We start from the raw sequence: 24,905 nt of genomic DNA on the forward strand, positions 1-24,905 counted from the left end.
AAAAAAAAAAAAAAAAAAAAAAAAAGAATTGTCTTATTTCTAATATGGTATAATTTCTTCATGTACTGCCAGGTAGTATAAATCTGAAGATTTTACTGTAGCTGTGTGTCGGACTTGTTATTTCCACACTTCTTTTGAAATGTGCAAGAAGAAAGCTTTTCTTAAGCAATGCCTTACAATATTTCTTTGTACATGCAGCAACATGAGAATCTTTTGTTGCCAAAACAGAGGCAGACAATATTTATTATTGTGAGATCAACTGTAGGCTTTATGTATATAGGACTTTGCATTAGTAACTAAGCTAAGAAATTACTGGGAAATAACAGCATTCGTATACTTTCACCTATGGAGTCCTAAAGTATTTTGCAAACTTTCTTAATGATGAATAATTTTATGTGATAAATTTGGTAGAATTTTCCTGGTGAGGACCTTCCTTTTAACAAAAGTAGGGTGGAGGGGCTAGTGGCTGGGGAGTGGTCTGTGGCTAAGGCTCAGTGTTATTAAGTAGCTTCCTCTAAGTCTGCCCTTCCACAGAGGTGAGTCACAGACGAGTGAATGAAAGTTGGATTGACTAGAACATGAACATCAGTTGTAGGTCTATACTAATAGAAATAAACCATACTGATGTTCCTGTGGAATGAATATTTGGTAAGACTTTTCAATTAAAATGAGAGTGGACACTTTTTCCTATTACCCATTTCAACTATGTGGCAGCTACAACTTCCAGTCACCAAGTAATGTTGGCTGAGATTTCTGTGGTTGAAGATCAAATCAGGTAGGCAAGTGAGGTGTTACTAGAGTGAGGCAGTGCTGTCAGCTGATGATTGGGTGTGAGCTGGTAGCTCACAGGTGGTTTGAGATGGGATTCCACAGGGGATGGGGTGGTGAAGTGCAGCCTCTTTGATTTGTTCTCACCCAGCTCCCTGTTCACCAACCATCCATTATCTAACTTTTTCAGGAACTGATCTTTTCAACAATCCCAACTATTCCTTTCTTCTTTCTTCTGTAACACCAACAATATTACAGCTGTTCACTTGCAATATTTTTACTGCGTTGTACCACAGAGCTATTTCCAGGCAGTAATAGGAAAACTGACTACCATCCTTTCTTCTCCCTCCATTTTACCTTCATGTTTACCTTTTTTTTTTTTTGATACAGTCCTTTTCAAAGTGTTTCTCCATCTTTTAAAATTCACATCTGATCCTTAAACTCAGAAATCTCATCCCTGCCTTAAATTCTGATGTAACTTCTTAGTAAAGCATTGCAGCTCCCCTCCCTCCCACTTTTTAGAATCATTAAGCTACAGAAGGTAAATTCCATCTTCTGTGGATTCCCACCATTGACAACTGGGCCAAGCTTTACATTTTTTTTTTTTTTTTTGAGACGGAGTTTGGCTCTTGTCGCCCAGGCTGGAGTAAAGTGGTGTGATCTTGGCTCACTGTAACTTCCGCCTCCAAGCTCAAGCAGTTCTCCTGCCTCAGCCTCCCAAGTAGCTGGGATTACAGGTGCCTGTCACCATGCCCTGCTGATTTTTTGTATTTTTAGTAGAGACGGGGTTTCACCATGTTGGGCAGGTGGTCTTAAACTCCTGACCTCAGGTGATCCATCTGCCTCAGCTTCCCAAAGTGCTGAGATTACAGGCGTGAGCCATCATGCCTGGCCCAAGCTTTACTTTTTATTTTTAACTCATTTTTTAAAGTTAGAATTTTATTTCCGAAATATGAAATTATAATATTGAGTAGGCTTTTACAAACTGCATTCTCTGCTCTTGGTAGCTTCATGATCCTGGGCAAGTTGTTTAACCTCTAGGTGCCTCATTTCTTCATGTGTAAATGGAAGTTATCTCACTGATTGTTAAGAGTATAATGTGCAGTGTATGTGTGTTATATATGTGTGTGTAATTGAGAACAATACCTGGCAAATAATGAGTGCTCTCTAAGTGTTTGCTATTATTTTTATCATCCTGGTTTCAGTGAAATAGACAGGCTCAGACTTTCCTGTAGTGGAGGCAAGGACTCTAAAGATAATTTGAAAAGGAGAGATAGGAAGAGAAGGGCTATTTACTAAGCAGATACTTTGAACTTCTCAGCAGGAGCAGGTACAATTTATTCATTTATAGTATATTTAGAATACGGTTAGAAAATCATATAAAGATGTTTCAAAGCATCTTGGCAACTGTTAATCCAGCAGTATTGTGGTATGATTGAATGCTGGTTCTCTATTGTTGAAATAAGTAGTGATCATTTTTGTTTGCTTTTTTTTTTTGGAGTTAAATGTGTATACATACAGTTTCTATTCAGGAAGGTCTATTGGTCTAATGTTTCAGACAAACATAAGAATGCTGAAGATAGTTGGTCTTTTGCTTGTTTAGAACAAGAGTTCTCATGTCTTGACTTTTCATTGTTCATTCATTCATACTTAGAAGTGAAGTGCTCCTAAATTGGAGGCACCTTGCTTTTCCTGCATTATTAGATTAGGGGTTCTATTGTTTGATGACATAAAGGGTTTGGAATCAGACTTCTTAAGATCCCACTTTGGCTGTGGAATTTTAGGCTACATTCTTAATCTCTAGAACTTTAATTTTCACAGCTTTAAACTGAGGACAGTACTACCCAACTCAGAATTATTGTGAAAACCAAATGAAAATTTATCTATAAGGCATACATAAAGAAATACCCAAAAGTAGTTTTCTCCCAGAAGGATGTATGTCTAACCTATAAAGGTGATCCTTCCAAATCATGTTCCTAGCACACATATCAGGGATAAGTTAAACAAGTTAGGCTGGATTTTTTTTTTCTTTTTATTGCAGGGGAATTCTGCCTGGGGTGTTAGAAGAGAGAATGTGATGAGTTAGTTCAGCTGTGAAATCTAACATCCTATTGGTTTGCCTCATTGCAAAACAAAAAAACAGGAATTAAAACTTTTTTTTAAAGGACTTCTTAAGAACAACTTTAAACTGGAAAGGAGAAATAGACAATTTAGTTTCTTTTTAGTAACAGTTGTATATATCCCCTACAAAAATAGTAGAGGAGTCTGGCTTTGTTAATGTTTGTTTAAAAGGAGGTGTTGACTAGTTTTCAGCTTGCAAGTAGGAGTGTCTAGTCAGTGTTTTCTTTTCTACATAGAAAGTTAACAGGACTCTGACACATCAGAGTTTGTACGGAGAGAGTTTAGGGAACTGCTGCACAGATTTCCTGCAGAATGATGGGACAGCTCATGAAAAATGGTCAAGATTGGAACGCAAAGCTGGTGGGACTGATGTGCTGTATGGGTTAGTAGTATTACGTATACTATCACTTTCATGTTTTCAGAACCGGGAAGGGAAAGTTGCACTACCTGCTTTGGTTTGCATGGCGATAGTTTAGCTGATTGTCTGGCACCTTTCAAAAACCTGTACCGAAATCAGGACAACTTCTGAGGCTCCCTGGAGAGAACGCCCCCCGCCTATTGTGGTCCACAGAATATGTATTTATATAATCTCAATACTTACTGTGTGTGTGGTACTGAGTGAGTTTAGCTTTTTTTGGATTTCACTGAAAACCAGTCAATATAGATTGTGATAATCAGTGCTCTTTTTGCATTTATTTGTTCCCCTGAAATTCTGTTATTCTTTGTCTTCAGTGTCGTTACATATTTTCAGCTGTTGCACATTATAAGGGGATATAAATATATATTTTATTGAAAACTTAATCTATAAATGAAATAATTTTCAAATAGAGGAATGTTATAAAAGTTCAATTGTTTAAAATCACAGGAATGATTTTCCTTTTGTTGCTGTAGCAACATTGCCCTAAATATAAATCTCAGTGTTAGACATCTCTAACTGAAATGAAATGAAGAACCATTATGAGACTTGTAATTGGAAAATTAGATGGTGTAATCTGGAATACTCTCTTCTGAAATAACTCCCTTTTGAAATAATGTGTATGGAAAATGGTGTGATTTACAAAGTCTTCCCAGACTTAAATTATTTTCTGCTCTCTTGAAGAAAGTTGAAGCCTTTAAAATTCACATTAACTCTTTTCTCATTACTGTAGCATTGTGGGAATCTTCTCATGTTAAAGAGCATACTTTGGTATTGGAATGGGACTCATTTAAGTTGATTGTGGTTTTAAAGAAAAGGTTTAGGTTGTTCCTGTTAGAAAACAGTATCATAATTTATGATTTACGTGTGTTACTTAGTTAACTTTAGTCTTTGTATCTTACGTACTTTAGTTATGGATCGTAATTCCTAGGTATTACCTCAGTGGTACCTACCAAATATCATGTTATTAGCAGTGCTTTTGAGCCTCTAGCACAACAACAACAACAACAACAACAAAACCTCATTGATTGAAAGAACCTTTGTATAGTTATATTATTTAAGTGAACCTATCCTCTGTACTTAGAGGTAAATAATTTGATTAAATCAGCTTTCTTAATATACCACTTGGGTAAGTAATTAGCCAATTTATCTATAGAATCTGTTTTACCTCATAATCCTTGAACTATAAGGACCAGTTTTTATTCACTTAGAAAAGAAGAAATCTATTTTGTTAACCCTTTTGTACCCAAGAGGAAAGTAGTTTATATAATAACACATAATACATTAAATTTATTTTGTGACTTGATATAGAAACTCTCTATTCTTGAATTACAAAGATTTTTAATGTGTTATAATTTTTTTTTTCTTTAGGATTTAGCATCAGGTGCCTTGGCTGTTATTTAATGGGAATAATATGGATATTACCTAGGAAGTAATTTTTTCGTTTACTCTGTTTTTGCTGGATGCTTAGAAAAGCACTGCTAAAAATGTGATATGAGTGCTAGACTTTGGCACAGAACTTCCATTGTTTGCAGTCACTTGTCCAAAGTTCACATCACATCACAGAGTCAGATTCCCCAGCTCCCTGTCTGTGACTGAGATGTGGTCAGCACTTCCATTTGAAAAATGACAGTATCTTGGGGATAGTGGAAGCAACTCTGTAGGGAAGCATAATAGTTGGGTCCTAACCACAGCTCTTTCAGTGTTAAATGATTAAGTCAGAGTTTCTTTCTGGTGGAGAAATTGACACATGGCTGGTTTCTGTCTCGCTACCCTACTTTCTCTCCTTTACGCCCCATGTGACAGCCCTGGATGAGGTTGGTCCTTCTCTCTTTGGTGCTTGCATACATGGTGAGTGCCACGTACTTCTCTCAGTTGGTATGCTTACCACACTGCCTTTCTGTCAGGTGTCCTTTCCAGGTGATGAGCTTCAGAAACCAAGACCAGTGCTTTCTCTGCAGCCTGGTGGTCCCAGTATTACAGGGAAGGGGTCCAGATCCAGACCCCAAGAGAGGGTTCTTGGATCTCTTGCCAGAGAGAATTCAGGGTGAGTCCATAGAGTAGAGTGAAAGCAAGTTTATTAAGAAAGTAGGCTGGGTGCCGTGGCTCATGCCTGTAATCCCAACACTTTGGAAGGCCGAGGCAGGAGGATCACCTGAGGTCAGGAGTTCGAAACCAACCTGGCTAACATGACGAAATCCTGTCTTTACTAAAAATATAAAAATTAGTCGGGTGTGGTGGTGCATGCCTGTGATCCCAGCTACTCAGGAGGCTGAGACAAGAGAACCTGGGAGGCAGAGGTTGCAGCGAGCTGAGAATAAAGAATGGCTACTCTGTAGACAGCAGCCCTGAGGGCTGCTGGCTGCTCATTTTTGTGGTTATTTCTTGATGATATGCTAAACAAGGGGTGGATTATTCATGTCTCCTCCTTGTAGACCATACAGGGTAACTTCCTGACATTGCCATGGCGTTTGTAAACTGTCATGGTGCTGGTGGAGTGTCACAGTGAGGACAACCAGAGGTCACTCTTGTCACCATCTTGGTTTTGGTGGGTTTTAGCATCTTTACTGCAGTCTGTTTTATTAGCAAGGTCTTTATGACCTGTATCTTGTGTTGACCTCCTCTCTCAACCTGTGACTTAGATTGCATTAACCATCTGGGAATGCAGCGCAGTAGGTCTCAGCTTCCTTTTACCTAGCTCCTGTTCAAGATGGACCATACCTCTCTGACACCAGCACTGCCATAGCACTGGACTCATAAAATGACCAGATAGCTGCTAGGATGAAGAGTGAGTAAATGAGGGAAGTACAGAATCTGCACTTATCAGTGAAGAGAACTAGTCAATTGTTTCTGTTTCCTTGTTCCTGCTTTACATACAAATTGGTAATTCAGGTTTGTTTCCAACTGTTTAGGAATAGCAAGGCCGAAAGACATTTAAGACACCATTATTGCTTTAAGAGATATAGTTGTATATACTACTGTACATATACAAGTAATTCTATATTGTTTTCCTGAGTTGGATTGTCCTTCCTGAAATAAAATTATTTCACACTTTCTGTCCAGTGCATAGAGGCATTGTGGCATAGAGGCTTTGTGGTATCTAGTATGTGGTAGACAAAGATGAATGAGGTATAGATGATGCCCCTAAGGGGCCAACGGAGGAATTAATAAACATTTTGTGGATAATATTATTAGTTCACAATTATTAATATCATTGCTTTTGATAGCAGTTTTAAGCAAAGTGCCTGGGGGTTTTACATTTGGAATCAGGCAAATGAAACAATTTTAGGGTCAGGCGCAGTGGTTCACACCTATAATCTCAGCACTCTGGGAGGCTGAGGCAGGTGGATGGCGTGAGCTTAGGTGTTTGAGACCAGCCTGGGCAACATGGCAAAACCCCATCTCTGCAAAAAGTACAAAAATTCACCAGGCATGGTGACGTGCACCTGTAGTCCTAGCTCCTTGGGAGGCTGAGGTGAGAGGATCACTCGAGCCTGGGGAGGTGGAGGTTGCAGTGAGCCAAGATTGTGCCACTGCAGTCCAGCCTGAGCAACAGAGCGAGACTCTGTTGTCTCAAACAAAACAAAGCAAAGAAAAAAAACCAGGCCTGGCACAGTGGCTCACGCCTGTAATCCCAGCACTTTGGGAGGCTGAGGCGGGCAGATCACAAGGTCAGGAGATCAAGACCATCCTGGCCAACATGGTGAAACCCTGTCTCTACTAAAAATACAATTAGCCAGGTGTGGTGGCACATGCCTGTAGTCCCAGCTACTCAGGAGGCTGAGGCAGGAGAATCGCTTGAACCTGGGAAGCAGAGGTTGTAGTGAGCCGAGATCATGCCACTGCACTGCAGCCTAGGCGACAGAGCAAGATTTCATCTCCAAAAAACAAAAAAAAGAAAAAAAAAATTAGTATGAATTCTGAGCTTTTATAATCAGAATTTGCAAACTTCTATTGTCTGGGAATAGTTTCTGCACCCCTTTCTCTAATTTTTAAGTACTCAATGTTAAGTCAAGAAGTAGATTAGAAGTTTGGGGCACTGAAAAGGTGTTATAGGCAGAATCTAAAGATAGGCTGTATATAAGCACCTTTTGTTTCTCCCTGACAGTGATAGGAAATGGAAGGTGTTGCAATGAGGTACTTTGGAGAAGAAATGCTTATGAAATAAAAACTACTTTATATGTCCCGCCTCCCATTCTTACTAGAATAGGAGACCTCTAAATGATAATGTTGTCACTGAGTAGTTTTACAAGTTGAATCTGAACAAACCATTGTATCACTTTACTAAAATTTCTGTGTTTCCTTTTCTTAAACATTTGTGTTTTTTCAGAATTTTTATTTTCCTGTTGTAAACACTCTGATTTATATTCTCATAGTTACATTTTGTACATACTGTGATTATAGCTTCAGAATAGATTTTAGAAGTAGATTTGCCGGGAAAGGTCATAGATATTTTTAGGGCTTTTTATGTGTATTGACACATGGTTGTAGGGCAATGTTGTCCAATAGAGCTTTGTTTTAGAGCATTTCTGTCTGACAGAAACTTCTGTGGTGATGGGATTAGTCTATATCAAATTATTCTAAAGCAGTGCGGTCCAGTAGAGCTTTGTTCTAGAGCAGTGCTGATAGAAATTTCTGTGATGATTAGAATATTCTGTTTCTGTGCTTTTCAATATGTTAACCATTAGCTACATGTGACTGTGGAGTACTTGAATTGTGACTAGGGGCAACAAAGAAACTGAATTGTTAATTTTATTTTGCTTTAATTAACTTTGTCACCTTAAATAGGTATATGTGACTAGTGGCTACAGTATTGAACAATGCAGGTGTAGAAAGTTTAAATTAAATGACATTTTCATTAGCAGTATGTGTGTCTGCTTCCTATGTCCTTTTCAACGTGAAATTTTTTAAAAAAACAAAATCTTGGCAATTTGATAAGTTAGAAAGCCTTATCTGTGTTATTTTATATTATTATTGTTAGTGAGGTTGAGTACCTGTGTGCATTACATTTTAATTGTTATTTTATTATTTTTCTGAGACAAGGTCTTGCCGTGTCACCTAGGCTGGAGTACAGTGGTGCCATCGTGGCTCACTGCAGCCTTGACCTCCTGGGCTCTAATGACCCACCCATCTCAGCCTCCCAAGTAGCTGGGACTACAAGTGCATGCCACCATATCTGGCTAGGTTTTGTATTTTTTTGTAAAAAGGATTTCCTCATGTTGCCCACGCTAGTCTCCAACTCCTGGGCTCAAACAATCTGCCCTCATTGGCCTCCTGAAGTGCTGGGATTATAGGCATAAGCCACCACACTCAACCCTTGGGCATTACCTTTTTAAAAATTAATTAACTGTCTGCTTTTGCCCACTTATACTTCATGATGTTAATCTTTTTCTTTCTTATTGCTGGTTTTTTGTAATAATATTAGTAACATTTGTCTCATATTGTATATATTTTCCCCAGTTGATATATTTTTGTTTACATTCAAATTATTCTAGAGAACATAAATACTTTTAATAAATAGGACAAACATTTTCAAAGAAACTCTAGTTATATTACAATAGAGGAGGTATTGAGGAGAAAAAGAGATTGAAGAATGAGAAGAAAAAGAGGTGAAGAAAGAGACTGAGACATATCTTACCCCCAGAGAAAGGATGGAGAACATCTGAATTGTGGTAGAAGAGGAAAGAAGACCACCAGGGAAGGAGAAAGAGGTAGCACTGGAGGCAGAAAGGACAGAAGAAGGAAATAAGAAAGTAAGGAATTGCTGTCTAGAGGTAGGGAGGAGGAAGATAGTATAATATAGTTTTGAATGCTAGCTCTAGGTGTTGGATGGTTCTCATTCTCCTTTGAAATAATAGCTTGAGGGACCACAGCATTCCAATTGCTCTTTTTCCTTAAATCAGAAGAAAACTTTTGTCACTCTTCTTTGCACTGTCTGTAGGAACCAGGGCAGGATCACTGTCCACAGTGAAGATCTAGTTGGGGCATTTTTTTGTTACACAGTTCAACACAGAACTCTAGGAAAGAAATAGCATAGGCTGGGTGCAGTCGCTCACGTCTGTAATCCCAGCACTTTGGAAGGCCAAGGTGGGCGGATCACCTGAGGTCAGGAGTTCGAGACCAGCCTGGCCAACATGGTGAAACCCTGTCTCTACTAAAAAAAAAAAAAAAAAAAAAAAAAAAGAAGAAGAAAAAAATTAGCTGGGCATGGTGGTGCATACCTGTAGTCCCAGCTACTCGGGGACTGATCCCGGAAGGCAGAGGTGGGGTTGTGGTGAGCTGAGATCACACCACTGCACTCCACCCTGGGGACAAAGGGAGATTTTTTAAAAAAAAAAAAAAAAAAAAAAAAAGTATAGTGATTCCACTGAATAGTTAAGCATAATAATTAATATTCAGCCAGAGTCTACTTCAAGCCAAAAAGTCTCAATTTAGGCCTTGCCTTTTGTCAAGATTTTAAACTATTTGCTGGGTAATCATGAACAAGTCTTTTATCCTTGTTAAGTCTTGGTTTCTTATTCTACAAAATGGGAGTAACACTACTTACCCTCCCTCTTATGGCTGTGAAGAGCAAATGGGACGTACATATGGTAAAGTGCTTTGGGAAATTCAGTGCAAGGACAAGGCTTAGGTTAGACAGCTTCATGGTGGTGGTGGTGGTAATAAAGGGTTATGGGACAGAGGGGCAGACGGCATTTGTTTAATGGAGGAATATTGGTAAATGCAGTATTGGGAAGAGACCAACCTGACAAGCAGATCTTTAAACACTTTCTTACAGAGAGCCTGAAGTTTCCAAAATTTAACAAGAAACTTTGAATATACTGAACCATATCTTTTAAATATCTCATTTTTGTTTATATCCATGACCACAAGGTCATCTATTCATAGATTTTACCAACCTTATCTTTATATATATTTTTTTCTTCCAGATGAACGGGACAAAGTTCAGAAGAAAACATTTACAAAATGGATAAATCAGCATCTCATGAAGGTCAGTTTTTATTTCATTCACTTCCTGGAATTGTTCTGAATATTTCAGTTTATTTTGCAGTAATTGATTATATAGTTCTGAAGCACAGCTTTTGAAAATCATCTTGAAAGTTTAAATTCTAGAGAATTTTGCATGCATTTTAGGCATCTGTAATTATTTGGTGTGTGAACGGTGGGTAATGATGGAGGTGGAAAGATAAGTACCCAGTGATTACAGTGCATTCTGTGACATTAGTAAAACCTGTTACTGGAATCTATAAAATCTCAACAGTTTCAGAAGTCTGTACATATTTATATGTTAGTGCATGGAAAACCTACATTTCTTAGTAAGATTTTTTTTCTCTTTCAAGATTCAAACCAAATTCTGGCATCAGATTTATGTCTATGGCAGAAGGTTAGATGGGAATAAAGATATTGTAGAGACAGAAGTCTAGACTAATTTTATTCTTATACTTAATTTAATCCAGTGATTGGTGCTTATGTTTAACTTTCTTTATGAAGCAGTTAATGGTTGTGGTTCTTAAATTAATATGTACTTGTGTACCATGGGTAATTTTGAGAATATAAACTATCCAGAAAATAGATAGACACAAAATTTGCATATAATTTCATGGAGTTACTGGACCCCATTGAAGCCCTTCTGTAAATCTTGTGTAAGGAACCCGTAGGATTTCACAATAAACTATTGGTCACTTTCCCCTTTCTCCCACCTTTTATGGAGAGCCCTAAAGTTAAAATAGGTCATGTTTCTATTTGGAGTTTTCTCGCGTAGAAACATTATTTTAAATGTGGTTATGTTGTTAAGCTAGCCAACACATCTTATTTAAACTATCATGAAGCTTAAGAGTGGTACCAGTAATGTAAATAGTGTCTAATCATCTTCTGTAAAAGTGATTTTTATTTCAGGGGCATATCAGAATTACCTTAGAGATATGTCAGTCCTGTCTCTCTCACCACTTGATAGAACCTTTTTCTCAAATTCCGATAATATCCCTCAGGGAAGGCACATCACCCACTCTCTGACTGAGAATCACAAGTGATAAAAGGTCGAGACCCTCTGCTTTGTGAGGAAATATATTGTGAATTCTGATGTTGCATGTGGCAGTTCATCTGTCCTCTCCAAAGCTTTTATTTCATTCTGCACATACTGTATGGGAGAGGATCTCTTCCTTACAGGCTATGATACCTCTGTAAAGTTTGGGGTGTGGACTTTTGGAGCTGAAGACTCCATTGGCATTTTCCTATCCCTGAGGTGGCTTTAAGGGAAGCAAGCTCTTTGAAGAGGCGCCCCCTTGGCTGCAGCTGTCCTAAGCAGTCTCTGTAGCTATGGAGATCTAGGGGTGGGCATATATAGGGAAGCAAAGAGGGTTGCTTCGTATCTTCTGTAGCTACTGCGGTTCCAGATTGGTAATCAAGTCACAGATGCTGGCAGTGGACACCAGAGAAAAGTAGAAGCACAAATGAAAATGACTCATGGAAACCATAGCTCTGGCACTAGACATATTTATTGGGGACCTACTGTGTGCCAAGCATGTTGGACTTGGACTTTCATTTTATGGATGGTTCATAAATTAGATGATTTAGTATAAAGAGACTGCTTTTGCTAAAAGCATCAAAATACTAGTTGAGCTGTTTGAGGACAGAGGCTGTATTACTTATTCTGAGGGCCCATCATAGTGCCTGGCAAGAATATTCACATCATGTTTAATACACGTTGCATACATTAAATTGTTGAGTCCTTCCAGCAGCCCTTCGAGGTGGCTTAATGTAGTGATTACACATACGTAGTCTTTAAAGTCAGACAGCAAGTGATCAAATCTTGATTTTCCTGGAATATGTACCTTTTTTTTTTTTTGGGCAAAATGACCTCCTAGATAGATCTCCAAGATAATAAGACTTAATTCTGCTGTAACATACTAAGAATTGGGAAAATAAGTATTTTAGTCACAGTAGCCAATAGATAGATGATATGCCAGTCTAACTGCTTAGGGTTATAATCAAGTTAGTTTGTTTCCTGAAGTCTATTATGGGTCAGAATTTAAAATTAGCTCTTATTAGATGGGTCAGAATTTAAAATTAGCTCTTATTAGATAAGGAGCCACTTTAGGGAGGGGGAAAGCTGGACAATATGGTCTTGGCTAACTCACACTGTCAGTTAGGTGCTTAAGTTCTTGTTCTGTTTTATTTTAGTGTCAGCTTAGTGTGGACTTTTCTTTTAATCCTGAGTTGTGCACTAAAATTTCTAATAGAGAACGCAAGTGTGTCAGAACATAGCTTCTTATCTTGCTTTTTTTTTTTTTTTTTTTATGTCTAGAAGTTATAGCATTAAATCAAGTGAAGAAAAATGATTAAATATCCCGAAACATTTTGGGGTACCAGGCTGCTAAGGTTCATGTTATTATTCATTAATCAGAAAAAATTCAGTCTTCATGGGATTTTTTCTATGCTGGACCTAAAATTGGTGAAAGGAACGTTGCACTAGGCAGTCAGCCTCATTTTGTCTGACTAAGAGGATTGTTGAACACTTTTGTTTGGGTGACTATTTGGTCATAATGCAGTTAGTGGGACATATAAAGTAAATATATGAATGTTGGATAAAACGTCTTAATATTAGGAAAATATTTCTTCTGTATTGGTTTTCTTGTATTCTTTACTTGAAATGTTGAATATATTCAGGGTGAAACAGGGAAAGGTAAGCAGTAGGTCCTATATCTTTCTTGGGGCCTACCATATTCCTTTCCAATTAATGACAAATGTGTTATTTGAAGAGCTTTTAATAAAGTGGGATCATGCTAATATGCATGTTAAGGGAAAGGATGATAATGAAAAGATGAGTTGATAAAAGACGAGGAGTAAGGAGAGAAGAAATGGAAGTAGGATCATTCAGATAAAAATATTTCTGTGTGTATTTTTTGATTTGCCTTTTTTAACTGTAGGCATAAGTAGTTTTTAAATCATGGGGCAGAGAAGGGAGAGAAAGGGAGAATTGGAGATACACATTGGATGGCCCTTAAGGAGCCCTGTACCTGGATCTGGAGACCCTTCGTTCTTGTCCTTGGCTTTGTGTACTGTAATAAGTTGCCTGGAGTGCTGACTCAGGCTAGGGATGTATTCCCTATCTTTTAAATAATTCTTAAAAGTTTTGCCTTTTCTGAATTTTTATCTTGTTAATTTAAATTTAATATTATTCACTTATTTCCCCCTGCTTTTTTCACCCTTGTCATGACTCCAAGAACTGTTCTTGTTTGTTCTGTTCCTTTGGACAGTGAGGTGCTTGAGAGGTTAGTCTCCAGACAGGCCTTTCTTTACTGGATATTTTTTTGTCATTTTTGTAAAAGGTATATTGTGTTAACTTTGAACAAATTATCTTTGAAAGGAAAACATCTTTTGCAAGGTTATCAGTCTGTGACATGTACACCAAACAGAGGTGCAGAAAAAGCCTCACCTTTGAGGTCAGGTAAACGGGGATGTGTCCAGGCTTTGCAATTCATTATTTGTGTGAACTTAATCTCTTTATGTCCTCATCTGTAAAATGGTGGTAATGCCAGCTTGGTGTGAGGATTTAAATGAGATAGTCTAACTAAGCATAAAGGATAGCACTTGGCATATTGTTAGGCACTCTATAAGTGGGAGCTTATGGTATAGAAGGGTGGGTTGACTTGGATGGTGTCAAAATTGTGAAGTTAAGTGTAAGTTGCTTTTGGTGCCTATCTACTTCCCTTATCTGTGTCTCTTTTTATTACATTGAGTACTTTTCCTTTTAGTTTATTCATTTTAGAAAAAGCTACAGTTTGGGATTCAGAATCTTTTTGAGGAGATTGATAGGTGTGTTGCCTCTTTACCTTAGAGTCCTGCTGGGACACTGAATGGCTTGCCTGTGGTAATCCTGTTAGCTGCACTCTCTTTGCCCCCTGCCTACCCCTCCACAGATTTTTAAAGGTTTATTTGGGGCCTGGAGTCCTTTTTTAAATCTCCTTTTCTTCTTCTCCTGCACATTCTTCTCACAGAAAGGGAGTCAATGAACACTCATCATACTTCTGAAAGGTTGGCAGCTTTTGGACCTCAAAGTTAATTTTACTTAGAGTTATACTTGGATTGCATCTTCTAAATCTTCTGGTTCAGTTCCCTCATTTAAAAGTAGGTTAAACTTGCCACACAGCTACACTGGTAGAGCTGCACTAGAAGTCGTGAAACGAGAATATGAATTCGAATGAGATGCTGTCTCCAGTGTTTGACTTCTTTGAGCACTGCAATAGTTTGCAGGTCCCAGCAGGTCCCCCTTGGATGTGGGGTTGTGTTTACTTTTCTTACCTTCTAGTTTCAACTGTTTGCTAATTTTTGTGACTTGGGAAGTTGTGATTTATGTAGCTATAAAAAAGCATATACACAGTGCTCAGGGTTGATACTGGCATGGTCAATTTTTAAAACTTTATATAACTGGCAAAAGTAAACATTGTGGAACTTTTAAATGATTGCATAAGTTACTGTTACATTTATATGCATAAATATTTTCTTCTTAAAATATTTGGTGAGGATTTTCTTGCTCTTTGATATAGCTTCTTTTACTGTTTTTTTGCTTATTTCAAAAGCATGCTCATTAAAAGGAAAAAAGTCAAAATTATAAATGTTTTGGAAAATCAGTTAGAAACACAAAAGCATTTATTAGAAAAGTTTTCCTGAAAACTCTGGCACAAAAGCTTGAAAACAACCCATGATGTTCCAAAATTACCGATACTTGAAAAAAAGCCATAACTGGGGGATATTCCTTTTCAGCCAAATGGCTGTTTAGCCCAAATGATCGTGATGATCAAATTGCTTTTAACCGAGTGTATGCCACTCTGTATTTTCAAACCATGGTCTCATTTATGTTTAAGCTTTGCGTATGTTGCTTCCTTAGAAGAGGGTCCCTTTGGATCTCCACTTTCATCTGGCTGATTAGTGAAGAATTAACTACCACTTGTGAACTAGCACCCGTTAAAATTAGGAACATGGAACCTGATTAAAAATTTCAAGATATTTAGTTCCTTGATTTAAAAGTCCTTGTTTATCCAGAAAAAAGCAGTCTCTAAAATATTATTGTTTAAAAGTTAAATATTTAATTTGTGACATCATTTGTTTTATTATATCATTTAAAATATCTAGATAGGGTAACAATTAATGTCAAATATTAAAGCAACTTTATAAGAAAACAAAATTTTCGTGATTATTAAATTCTTTCTAAGCCCAAACTTGCAACTTATACATAAAAAGGTAAAGTAATCCTGAGACCAAAAGTTTGAGAAATATTACTCTATGTAATAGGTTATTTATTGCAGCACTGTTATAACTGCAAAAGGTTGGAAATGACCTACATGTTCATCAATAAGAGATTGGTAAAAATAATTATGATACATCCAAACAGCAAAATACAACATTAGAAAGAATCAGGAGCATTAGGCCAGAAAATGAAATGAAACACATCAATCTCTTATTGATGGTTTTACTGAGTCGGAAGAGGTAAAACCATCTCTATTTGCAGATGATAGCATCTTGTTTAAAGAAAATCCCTAGGAAACCACCATAATAACTACCAGAATGAATAAATGAGTTCAGTAAGGTTGAAGCATACAATATCAATATTTAACAAACTATTGTGTTTCTATGCACTTGCAAAGAACAATCCAAAAATGAAATTAAGAAAACAGTTCTGGGCCGGGCACAGTGGTGCACACCTGTAGTCCCAGTTACTTGGAAGATTGAAGTGGGAGAGTCTCTTGAGTCCAGTCTGGGTAACATGGTGTGACCCTGTTTCTTAATCTTTTGATTATCAAGGAAAATTCAGGATCAGGTCAGAGAATATTTTTCACTCAACAGTCCAGCAGATGACACTAAACTCTATATAGTCTCAGCGGATGACGCCAAGCCCTCAGCCTGGCCTTCAACCACTGCTGCTTCATCTGGCTTTCCCACTCACATCCTGGTGCCCTACACACCCCAGCCCTGGGCCAAGGCTGCTTGAGGGTGGGCCCTGAGAACTTTTAAAATATAACCTTTTCTCCAGAAAAAAATTAATATGGCCTTATTTTGTATTTTTCAGAGCTAAAATTACATTTGTTTAAAGCAAATTGGCGAATTAATTAAAACTTGTATTTGTTGGTGAGCAGACATCTGTGGCTTTTTTCCAGATGTATTTAAATTTTAGTGTTCCAGTGATTCAGTTGTGTGACTAAGCTTGCCCTTGAAACTGATTGTTCTGCTAAGAATGTTTTCGTTTTGATTCATCATTCTTCAGAATACTTTTAAGAATAAAGTGCAGGTAACACACAGATCATTTACCTTGCAAATCATGGTTTCTAGATAAATTACTGGTATCAGGAACATTTATGTTTTATTCTTTAGCATAATTTAAACTGCAGAACTAGAGTAAGAGCTGGTTGTTACTGGAAATACCTGTGTCTTCAGTTCGCTAAATTTTACCTGGAGAATTGTTCCAAAATATAAAATTGATGACATTCTTTTGTCATTTACAGCATTTATTTCTGCCTATTCTACCTAAGAAACTAGGTACTCCCTCTTTATATTAGAGGGTTTTATATAACTACTTGTTACTCATCTCGTGCACTTTGCTGTCTAGAAATTCACAGGACGACAATATGAGAAATGGCACCTATGAGTTAAGTACTGATTTAGCTTTTGCTTTTCTCAGGGAATGGGGTGGGGGACAGAGAAAGAAGGAAGGACTTTATTTTCTGAAGCACGTTACCAGCTATCATTGGAAGATTCCCTTTAATCACTTACTTGGACCTGGAATTAGAACTTGAGCCATGAGAGACTGTTTAGGAGGAGTAATTTAAGGGGGTGAATGATTTTTAGGGGAAGGTTGGAGTCCAGAGAAGTCTATATAATGTGGTTTCCTTGCATAGGATCCATCTAATTGGCAATTTATGGTGGAAATATATTCTTCAATCCTGATCAGCTATATTGTAAATTTATTCCTTCACATTTGTAAGAGGCTGTTTGGTCTAAATATTTTTTCTTTTTGTAAACTTTAATTTATTGACACATAAATGCATTTGGAGAGGAAGAGGCCCTGGATGCCATTGTTGGACACACCCTGTTTGTGAGTCATCTACTTGGTTACTACATGGGAGACACCCAACTATCACAGATTTTATCACTCTTCCATCATGACTTTGGAAAGCTTAATTTACTCATGGCACAGATACTCTTTGCCCACGTAATGAAGTCAGTGACTTCATGACTCCACCAAATCAATCACACTATTCTTTATTGTCTGATTTGGTGGCGGGAAGAAAATATAAATCCTCAAGCTGAGAACACAGTGGTATCATTGAGAGAATAGAAAAAAAAGCTCTGTTTCCTCTGTGGTTATGACCATTGCAAAGTTATCAAATTTTACATAACAAGAAAATTTTACATCTGTGGGCTCAGATGAAATAGGGGAAGTTTTTTTTTTTTTTTTTTTTTTTTTTTTTTTTTTTTTTTTTTGAGATGGAGTTTTGCTCTTGTTGCCCAGGCTGGAGTGCTATGGTGCGATCTTGGCTCATCGCAATCTCTGCCTCCCGGGTTCAAGTGATTCTCCTGCCTCAGCCTCTTGAGTAGCTGGGATTATAGGCATGTGCCACCATGCCAACTAATTTTGTACTTTTAGTAGAGACGGGGTTTCTTCATGTTGGTCAGGCTGGTCTCGAACTCCTAACCTCAGGTGGTCTGCCCACCCCAGCCTCCCAAAGTGCTGGGATTGCAGGCGTGAGCTGCCGCGCCCAGCCAAAATAGGAGAATTTTCGAAGCATTAACTTTATAAAGGACTAATGAAAAATGCTGCTTAGTAGAGTGTATTGCTTTGGGTTCTTAAAACCTACAAATAAGACGTTTTTTCCCAGACCTTAGATTTATGTTAGTAGTTCCTAAACTGTAGCCTTGTCAAACTCACTTGGAGGGCTTGTTAAAATTGCTGGGCCCCATCCCAGGAGCTTCTGATTCACTAGGTCTGGGGTGGCCTGAAAACTGGCATTTCTAACAAATTTCAGGAATTTATATTTCTAATAAAATGCTGATGCTGCTGACCTGGGGCTATATTTTGAGAATCCTGTTGTAGATAAATGGATATAAACATATAAATAACCATCTCTTTCATTTAGCATAACCAGTAAGTATTCTAATATAGTGTACAGACTAATAGTAGCTATCTTTCATTGATCCCCTACTGTATGCTCAGTACTTTGCAATACAGCTAATGTTGTTTTAGAGCTAACCAGGATCTGTCACTCTCATGTCTTAATATGTTTAATTTTCACAGCAATCCTGTGGAGAGGTCCTGATTATTGTTACGCCTGTGTGACTGATGATGAAACTGATACCCAGATTCCATAATTTCCCAAGGGCATACAGCTAGTAATTCTCAAGGCTGCTATGGAAAACAAGGCTGAGATTACCTAACTTCTTGTAGGCTACACAGAAGTCTAAGGAGAAAGTTAAAATTATACCTCACTCTCCCTGACTTCATATTCTTTGCTCTTTCTGTTATATTGAATTCTTGAGAATAATTTTTAGTTGAGTGATGAAAGATAAAAAAGGCCAAAGCTGAACTTGACATTTGGACATTGGTCTGATTCCTTTACAAATAGGACTTCACGTTTAAGTTACGTCTGTTATACTGTAAGAGATAACAGTGTATGTAGTTAAGGAAGAGTTGGTTTTTGGAGAAATGTCTGATTAACACCCCAAAGTGTAGAATTTAGGAGCAAATCTTGCAAATCAGGTTTTTATAAATGTGAAAAAATAGTTGACAGCTTCAAGATTTTAAGAGATATATAGAAGAGTATGAAAGATTCTTTTTTAGATAAGTAGCAGATTGGGATTAATAAATTATGAATTTTTTTGCTGTCATGAAGAATAATGATTTATTGGTGATAAATTCCTTAATCAATTAAAAAAAAGTCCAGAATAATGTGGCAGGACTAGCCTCAGATGAAACTCCTCAGACACCGAGTTAAAGAAAGAAGTGGTTTATTCGACCAGGAGCATTGGCAAGACTCCTGTCTCAAGAGCCGAGCTCCCCGAGTGAGCAATTCCTGTCCCTTTTAAGGGCTCACAACTCTAAGGGGGTCCGTGTGACAGGATCGTGATTGATTTGAGCAAGCAGGGGGTACGTGACTGGGGGCTGCATGCACTAGTAATCAGAACGAAACTGAACAGGACAGGGATTTTTACAGTGCCTTTCCAGACAATGTCTAGAATCTATAGATAACCAGTTAGGTCAGGGGTCGGATCTTTAACTACTAGGCTTTGGTCAGGCTGGCCCAGGCCTGGTTTTGGGTCTGATTCCTTGGTTTCGAGTCTGGTTCCTAGGCGCTGGGCTACCTACCTTTAGTTTTGCTTCTCTTTCTTTTTCTGAGTATAAAACAATGTAAAACAATATGAGAGAGTCTGTCTCTCTTCTCTCAATAACACTGTGCTTACTTTCAATAGACCTGTATGTTGCACTTCTAGTATAACCAGGGCTGTATTTGAAATACAGTTTGAGAAGTTCTCTGTTTTTATATAGCTTGCCATTTGTTGGAGATATTAAATATATATGTGTGAAACTATTAAACAGTCATGTACAGCAGCATATGATAAAGTGCCAGAATGAGTAGACAAACAGTAAGGGTTTTACGAGGTCAGAGCCTGGAGACTTGGGGTGACTTTGAGTAGTATGAGTCTGTGCCAGGGCAGGGAGTTTGACTTAAGCTAGGTGCAGAGGAGGGTGGGGGTCACAAGGAGGCTGGTGTGCTGGACTGCTAAGGCTTGCTAGAAGGCGATCAGTTTGGACAGAAAAAGATGAAGCTAGATAAGAAACAGATATGATTGGTTAGCCAAGGAGACTGTTGGAAGTTTTTGAGAACAAGAGTGACATACTGGCATTTTAGGAAGAATCCTACATTTCATACGCAGGCATTAGGGAACTAAACTGTATTGTGAATTCCATGACATGTCTGACTGTCTTCATGGACATGGGAGCTCAGTAAATCCTCACTGGGTGAGAAATCTGTAGGGAGGTGACTACTGGCTTAGCCCAGGGAACTCTCTCTTGTTCTTCCCTCTGCTTTGTAGCAGACACTTAGATGAAGTCAGGGAAGGCACACTTAAATCAGTTTTACAGACAGGAACAATACCCTTTGTAATAGATGATGAAATATATCCTCGAAGTAATTTTAAAAGTTTGACCTCTGGTCTCATCAAAAGGACAACATTTAACAATGAAAAATGTGAAGTTCTGCTCAAAGGTTGAAATGTCCACCTGTAGGATGCAGAAGGGTTGTCATAGCAGTAATCCATGTGATAAGACTAGGGGTTTGTTGACCTCAGATTTACAACAGTGGTGCTGCTGAATGCTGTCTCAGGCTATCTTAAGAGCTGAGGGTGCATAGCCTTTTTGTGCTCTTCCCTGGGGAGGCCACAACCAAACTGTTTTGTACAGTTCATGACAATGCGTTTTAAGAGAAAGTGTCTACAAGGAGGCATCTATGATGATGAGGAAGGATGGAAGCTCTTGGAGAAGTGGTCTTGAGAAGAGGGGATTAAGGGGAAGGGTGATCAGAATGCTTTCAGATGTTCATTGGGCAGTCATGTAAGAAAGGGTGCAGTGTTCAACTTATTTAATCCTAGGAGGATATTACTGGATAGTTTCAGGAATGAAGATTTAAGATCAGTGTAAAAAATACCTTGATACATCCTCAGTGCCCATTAAGTGTTTTTTGATCTAAAGGTATACAGTTGGGCCTCCATATACTGGAGGATTCACTTGTGAAGATTCAACCAACTATGAATCTAAAATATCAGAAATAAAAAATAACAAAATTTTAAAAAATACAAATAAGAAACCAATACAGAATAACAACTGTTTATATAACATTTACATTGTATGAGATATTACAGGGAATCTAGAAATGATTTAAAGTATCCAGGAGGATATATGTAGGTTATATGTAATTATGATGCCATTTTATGTTAAGGACTTGAACATCTGTGGATTTTGATATCCTTGGGGGGTCCTGGAACCAGTTCCCCAGTTACTGAGGGACAATGTTAGTATTAGTTTCCTATGACTGCTGTGACAAATTACACAAACTTGTAATCTTTTTCAAATAAGATAACATTCATAGTTTCCAGGGATTAGGACTTGATATGTTCGGGCTGCCATTCAGCTTACTACATGTATGAATAGTTACAACTGCCTGATATAAAACCCTTACCGATAGCTTCATGGGACAGAGCACTCCCTAGTTATCATGGAATTTCCAACAAAATCATGTGGACCTTGAGTTATAACCTATCAGAAATGGAAAAGAATTGATTGGTGTATTGTTAGGAAGGTGAACTAGGTGGTGTCTGATTTGCTTTCCAAGAGCAAGATTATATAATCACATGACAATTTTGGATGACAAGATATGTGAAAGACTACTAAGTAGGGATGGACCAGAGATTTATTTTGTATTTTAAACTATTTGTTTGGAAAGATTTTAAACTTTAAAAGTTGCAAAATAAAGTAGTACAAGGAACACTGATATACTCTTTACCCAGATTGAGCTCTTGTTAATGTTTTACCTGGTTTGCTTTATTTTTCTCTCTCCCCAACTGCTTACGTGTGTGTGTGTGTGTGTGTGTGTGTGAGTGTGTGTACTTTTTATCTGAACCATTAGAGGGTAAGTTATATATACCATGATCTTTTACCTCTAAATACTTAAGTATGTATTTCCTAAGAATAGGGTTATTCTGTTTTGGACCACACAGTTAGCAACTTCATAAATTTATATTGGTATAATATTTTAATGTCTGTATTTCAGTCTTGTGTGTTGATCTTTTTCATCATCCTCTCTTCCCCGAGGGCAAGGACCAACTCAGGGTCAGGTATTGCATTTAAGTGTCATGTCTCTTTAACCTGCTTTATTTATTTATTTATTTATTTATTTAATTTTTTTTTTTTGAGACAGAGTCTTGCTCTGTCATCTGTCCTGGAGTGCGGTGGCATGATCTCGGCTCTCTGCAGCCTCTCCTTCCTGGATTCAGGGGATTCTTGTGCCTCAGCCTCCTGAGCAGCTGGGATTACAGGCATGAGCCACCACGCCCAGCTAATTTTTTGTGTTTTTTAATAGAGACGAGGTTTCAATATGTTGGCCAGACTGGTCTTCAACTCCTGTTCTCAAATGATCCTCCCGCCTTGGTCTCCTTAAGTGTTGGGATTATAGATGTGAGCCACCAAGCCCTGCCAGCCTGCTTTAATTGGAAACAGTTTCTATAGCCTTTTTGGAGACTTTTATGAAATGGACATTTTTGAAGAATATAGAACAAGAACGTATTTATATAGAATGGAAAATGGATTAATAGCAAAATATCTTTTGAACCTAAAGCTATTTCATGACAAGAAGACAAACTTTTTCTTTTCTCTTATGAGGGTCATTTAAGCAATTATAAGTCATTTTAGTGTTTGTTGATAAAATTGTGAACTGTCTTTTCAAATTAAGAACACCAAAATTTTATTCAGTAATTCCCTCAAATAACTTTAGTTCTATCTTGTGGTCAATTTATAGTTTTTCTTCTTCTTGACTTTCTTATTCCTTATTACCATTATTACTACCACTACTATCAATACCATTTATTTAGTGCTTATTATGTGCTTGGCCCTGCACTAGATACATTACATACATTTCTGATTTAATCCTTATTTTATCAGTGAGAAAACTGAGGCTCAGGGAGGAGAAGTTATCTGCCCAACATGAAGTAGCTAAAATGTTGGCAGAGCTGAGATTTAGTCCTTCGTCCTTCCTGCCTCCACAGAACTACATCATGCCATTGCATTGTGCCACAATAGAAAGACACAGAATCTTGAATCATGAAGAAGAAATGGAGACAGAGGTGTAGAAAGAAAGCACTATGCTAGGGCACATGGCCTTTTTGCTCTGTGTTAATTTCTTTCAGCATTCCCTCATATACTCTATCTTGGCTGGTATGCCCCGCCCTTGTTGTGTAGCTATAAATTTCTATTTACATTCTTCTTCAGTAGACACTCTATGCAAGAGTTTAGAGATACAGATAAAAGTATGCAAAGAAGCCAAGCAGCATTCCTGAAGGTCATTGTTTTAGCTGGAAAAGGGTAATTTCTAAGGCATTTTCAAAGCAGAAAAAAAATTTCACTTTCTTCAGTGGTGCCAACAGATTCTAAATCATGTTGTACAGATCTTCACTTTGGAAGTGTATGTGTTCTGTGAACCCTGAAAATCTGAGACAGGTCTCAATTAATTTAGAATGTTTATTTTTCCAAGGTTGAGGACGTGTGCCCATGACATAGCCTCAGGAGGCCCTGAAGACATATGCCCAAGGTGGTTGGGGCACAGCTTGGTTTTATGCATTTTAGGAAGACATGAGACATCAATCAATATGTGTAAGATGTACATTGGTTCAGTCCAGAAAGGTGGGACAACTCAAAGTGGGGAGGTAGCTTCCAGGTCACAGGTAGATAAGAGACAAATGATTGCATTCTTTTGAGTTCTGATTAGCCTTTCCAAAGGAAGCAATGAGATATGCATTCATCTCAGTGAGCAGAGGGTGACTTTGACTAGAATGGGAGGCAGGTTTGCCCTAAGCAGTTCCCAGCTTGACTTTTCTCTTTTAGCTTAGTGATTTTGGGGCCCCAAGATTTATTTTCTTTTTACAGTTCTGTAGTGGGAGGATTAAAGCACTAGACTTGGTTTGCTGTTCAAAACTAGACTTTAAGCTGCATGAGGACAGGGTTATGTCTGTTAAAAGAAACAACGCATCTGCGGCCTCTAGCATATTGTCTGATACACTGCTGTTTTCCTCAGACCGTACTAAGGAATTTGATGTGTAATGAATGAATATGAAACTAAATAAAGCTTTTTTTCCCACTAGTATAATATATTACTTCTATGATGGAGAAGTGAAAGGCTTGCTTTGGTAGGCGTGAGATAAACGTTAGTCTGCAGGAAAAGAAAAATAAACTTATGGTGACTTTCTTCTTATAAAGCTGAAAAGGTCTATTTAATTATAGGATAGAAACTGAGGCCCCAAGTCCAACAGGTTGACCAGTGGGGGCCCAAGTTAGGTTTCATTTTTCTGACTGCTTTCTATGTTCTGTCCACTGGATAAACCAGTTTCTCCATTTATAGCTAGGTAGTAGGAAGTTTACTCATATTCATAGGTGAGATTAATATATTTGTCCAAAGTTACTAATTGACTTTGCTGTTCTTAACCACTGTTGTCTTATTGTAGATGTAGTCAGGTTTCTTTGAAGGTCTAATATATTCTTTTCCATAGAATCAAATAGAAAACCCCATTTCCGGCCGGGCGCAGTGGCTCAAGCCTGTAATCCCAGCACTCTGGGAGGCCGAGACGGGCGGATCACGAGGTCAGGAGATCGAGACCATCCTGGCTAACCTGGTGAAACCCCGTCTCTACTAAAAAATACAAAAAAACTAGCCGGGCGAGGTGGTGGGCACCTGTAGTCCCAGCTACTAGGGAGGCTGAGGCAGGAGAATGGCGTAAACCCGGGAGGCGGAGCTTGCAGTGAGCCAAGATCGGGCCACTGCACTCCAGCCTGGGCGACAGAGCG

General features: G+C 38.1%; 1 protein-coding gene across 1 annotated transcript in view; it reads left to right on the plus strand.

Moving 5' to 3' along the window:
• Window positions 1–24,905, plus strand: part of DST (dystonin) — a 387,485-nt gene that overhangs the window by 93,392 nt on the left and 269,188 nt on the right. The window contains 1 exon segment of the mRNA XM_017893233.1: window positions 10,234–10,295. Within this exon segment, the coding sequence (XP_017748722.1) occupies window positions 10,234–10,295 (62 nt within the window).

This window comes from Rhinopithecus bieti, unplaced genomic scaffold (assembly GCF_001698545.2).
Source record: "Rhinopithecus bieti isolate Rb0 unplaced genomic scaffold, ASM169854v2 scaffold_23303, whole genome shotgun sequence".
In the NCBI taxonomy this organism is placed as follows: Eukaryota; Metazoa; Chordata; class Mammalia; order Primates; family Cercopithecidae; genus Rhinopithecus; species Rhinopithecus bieti.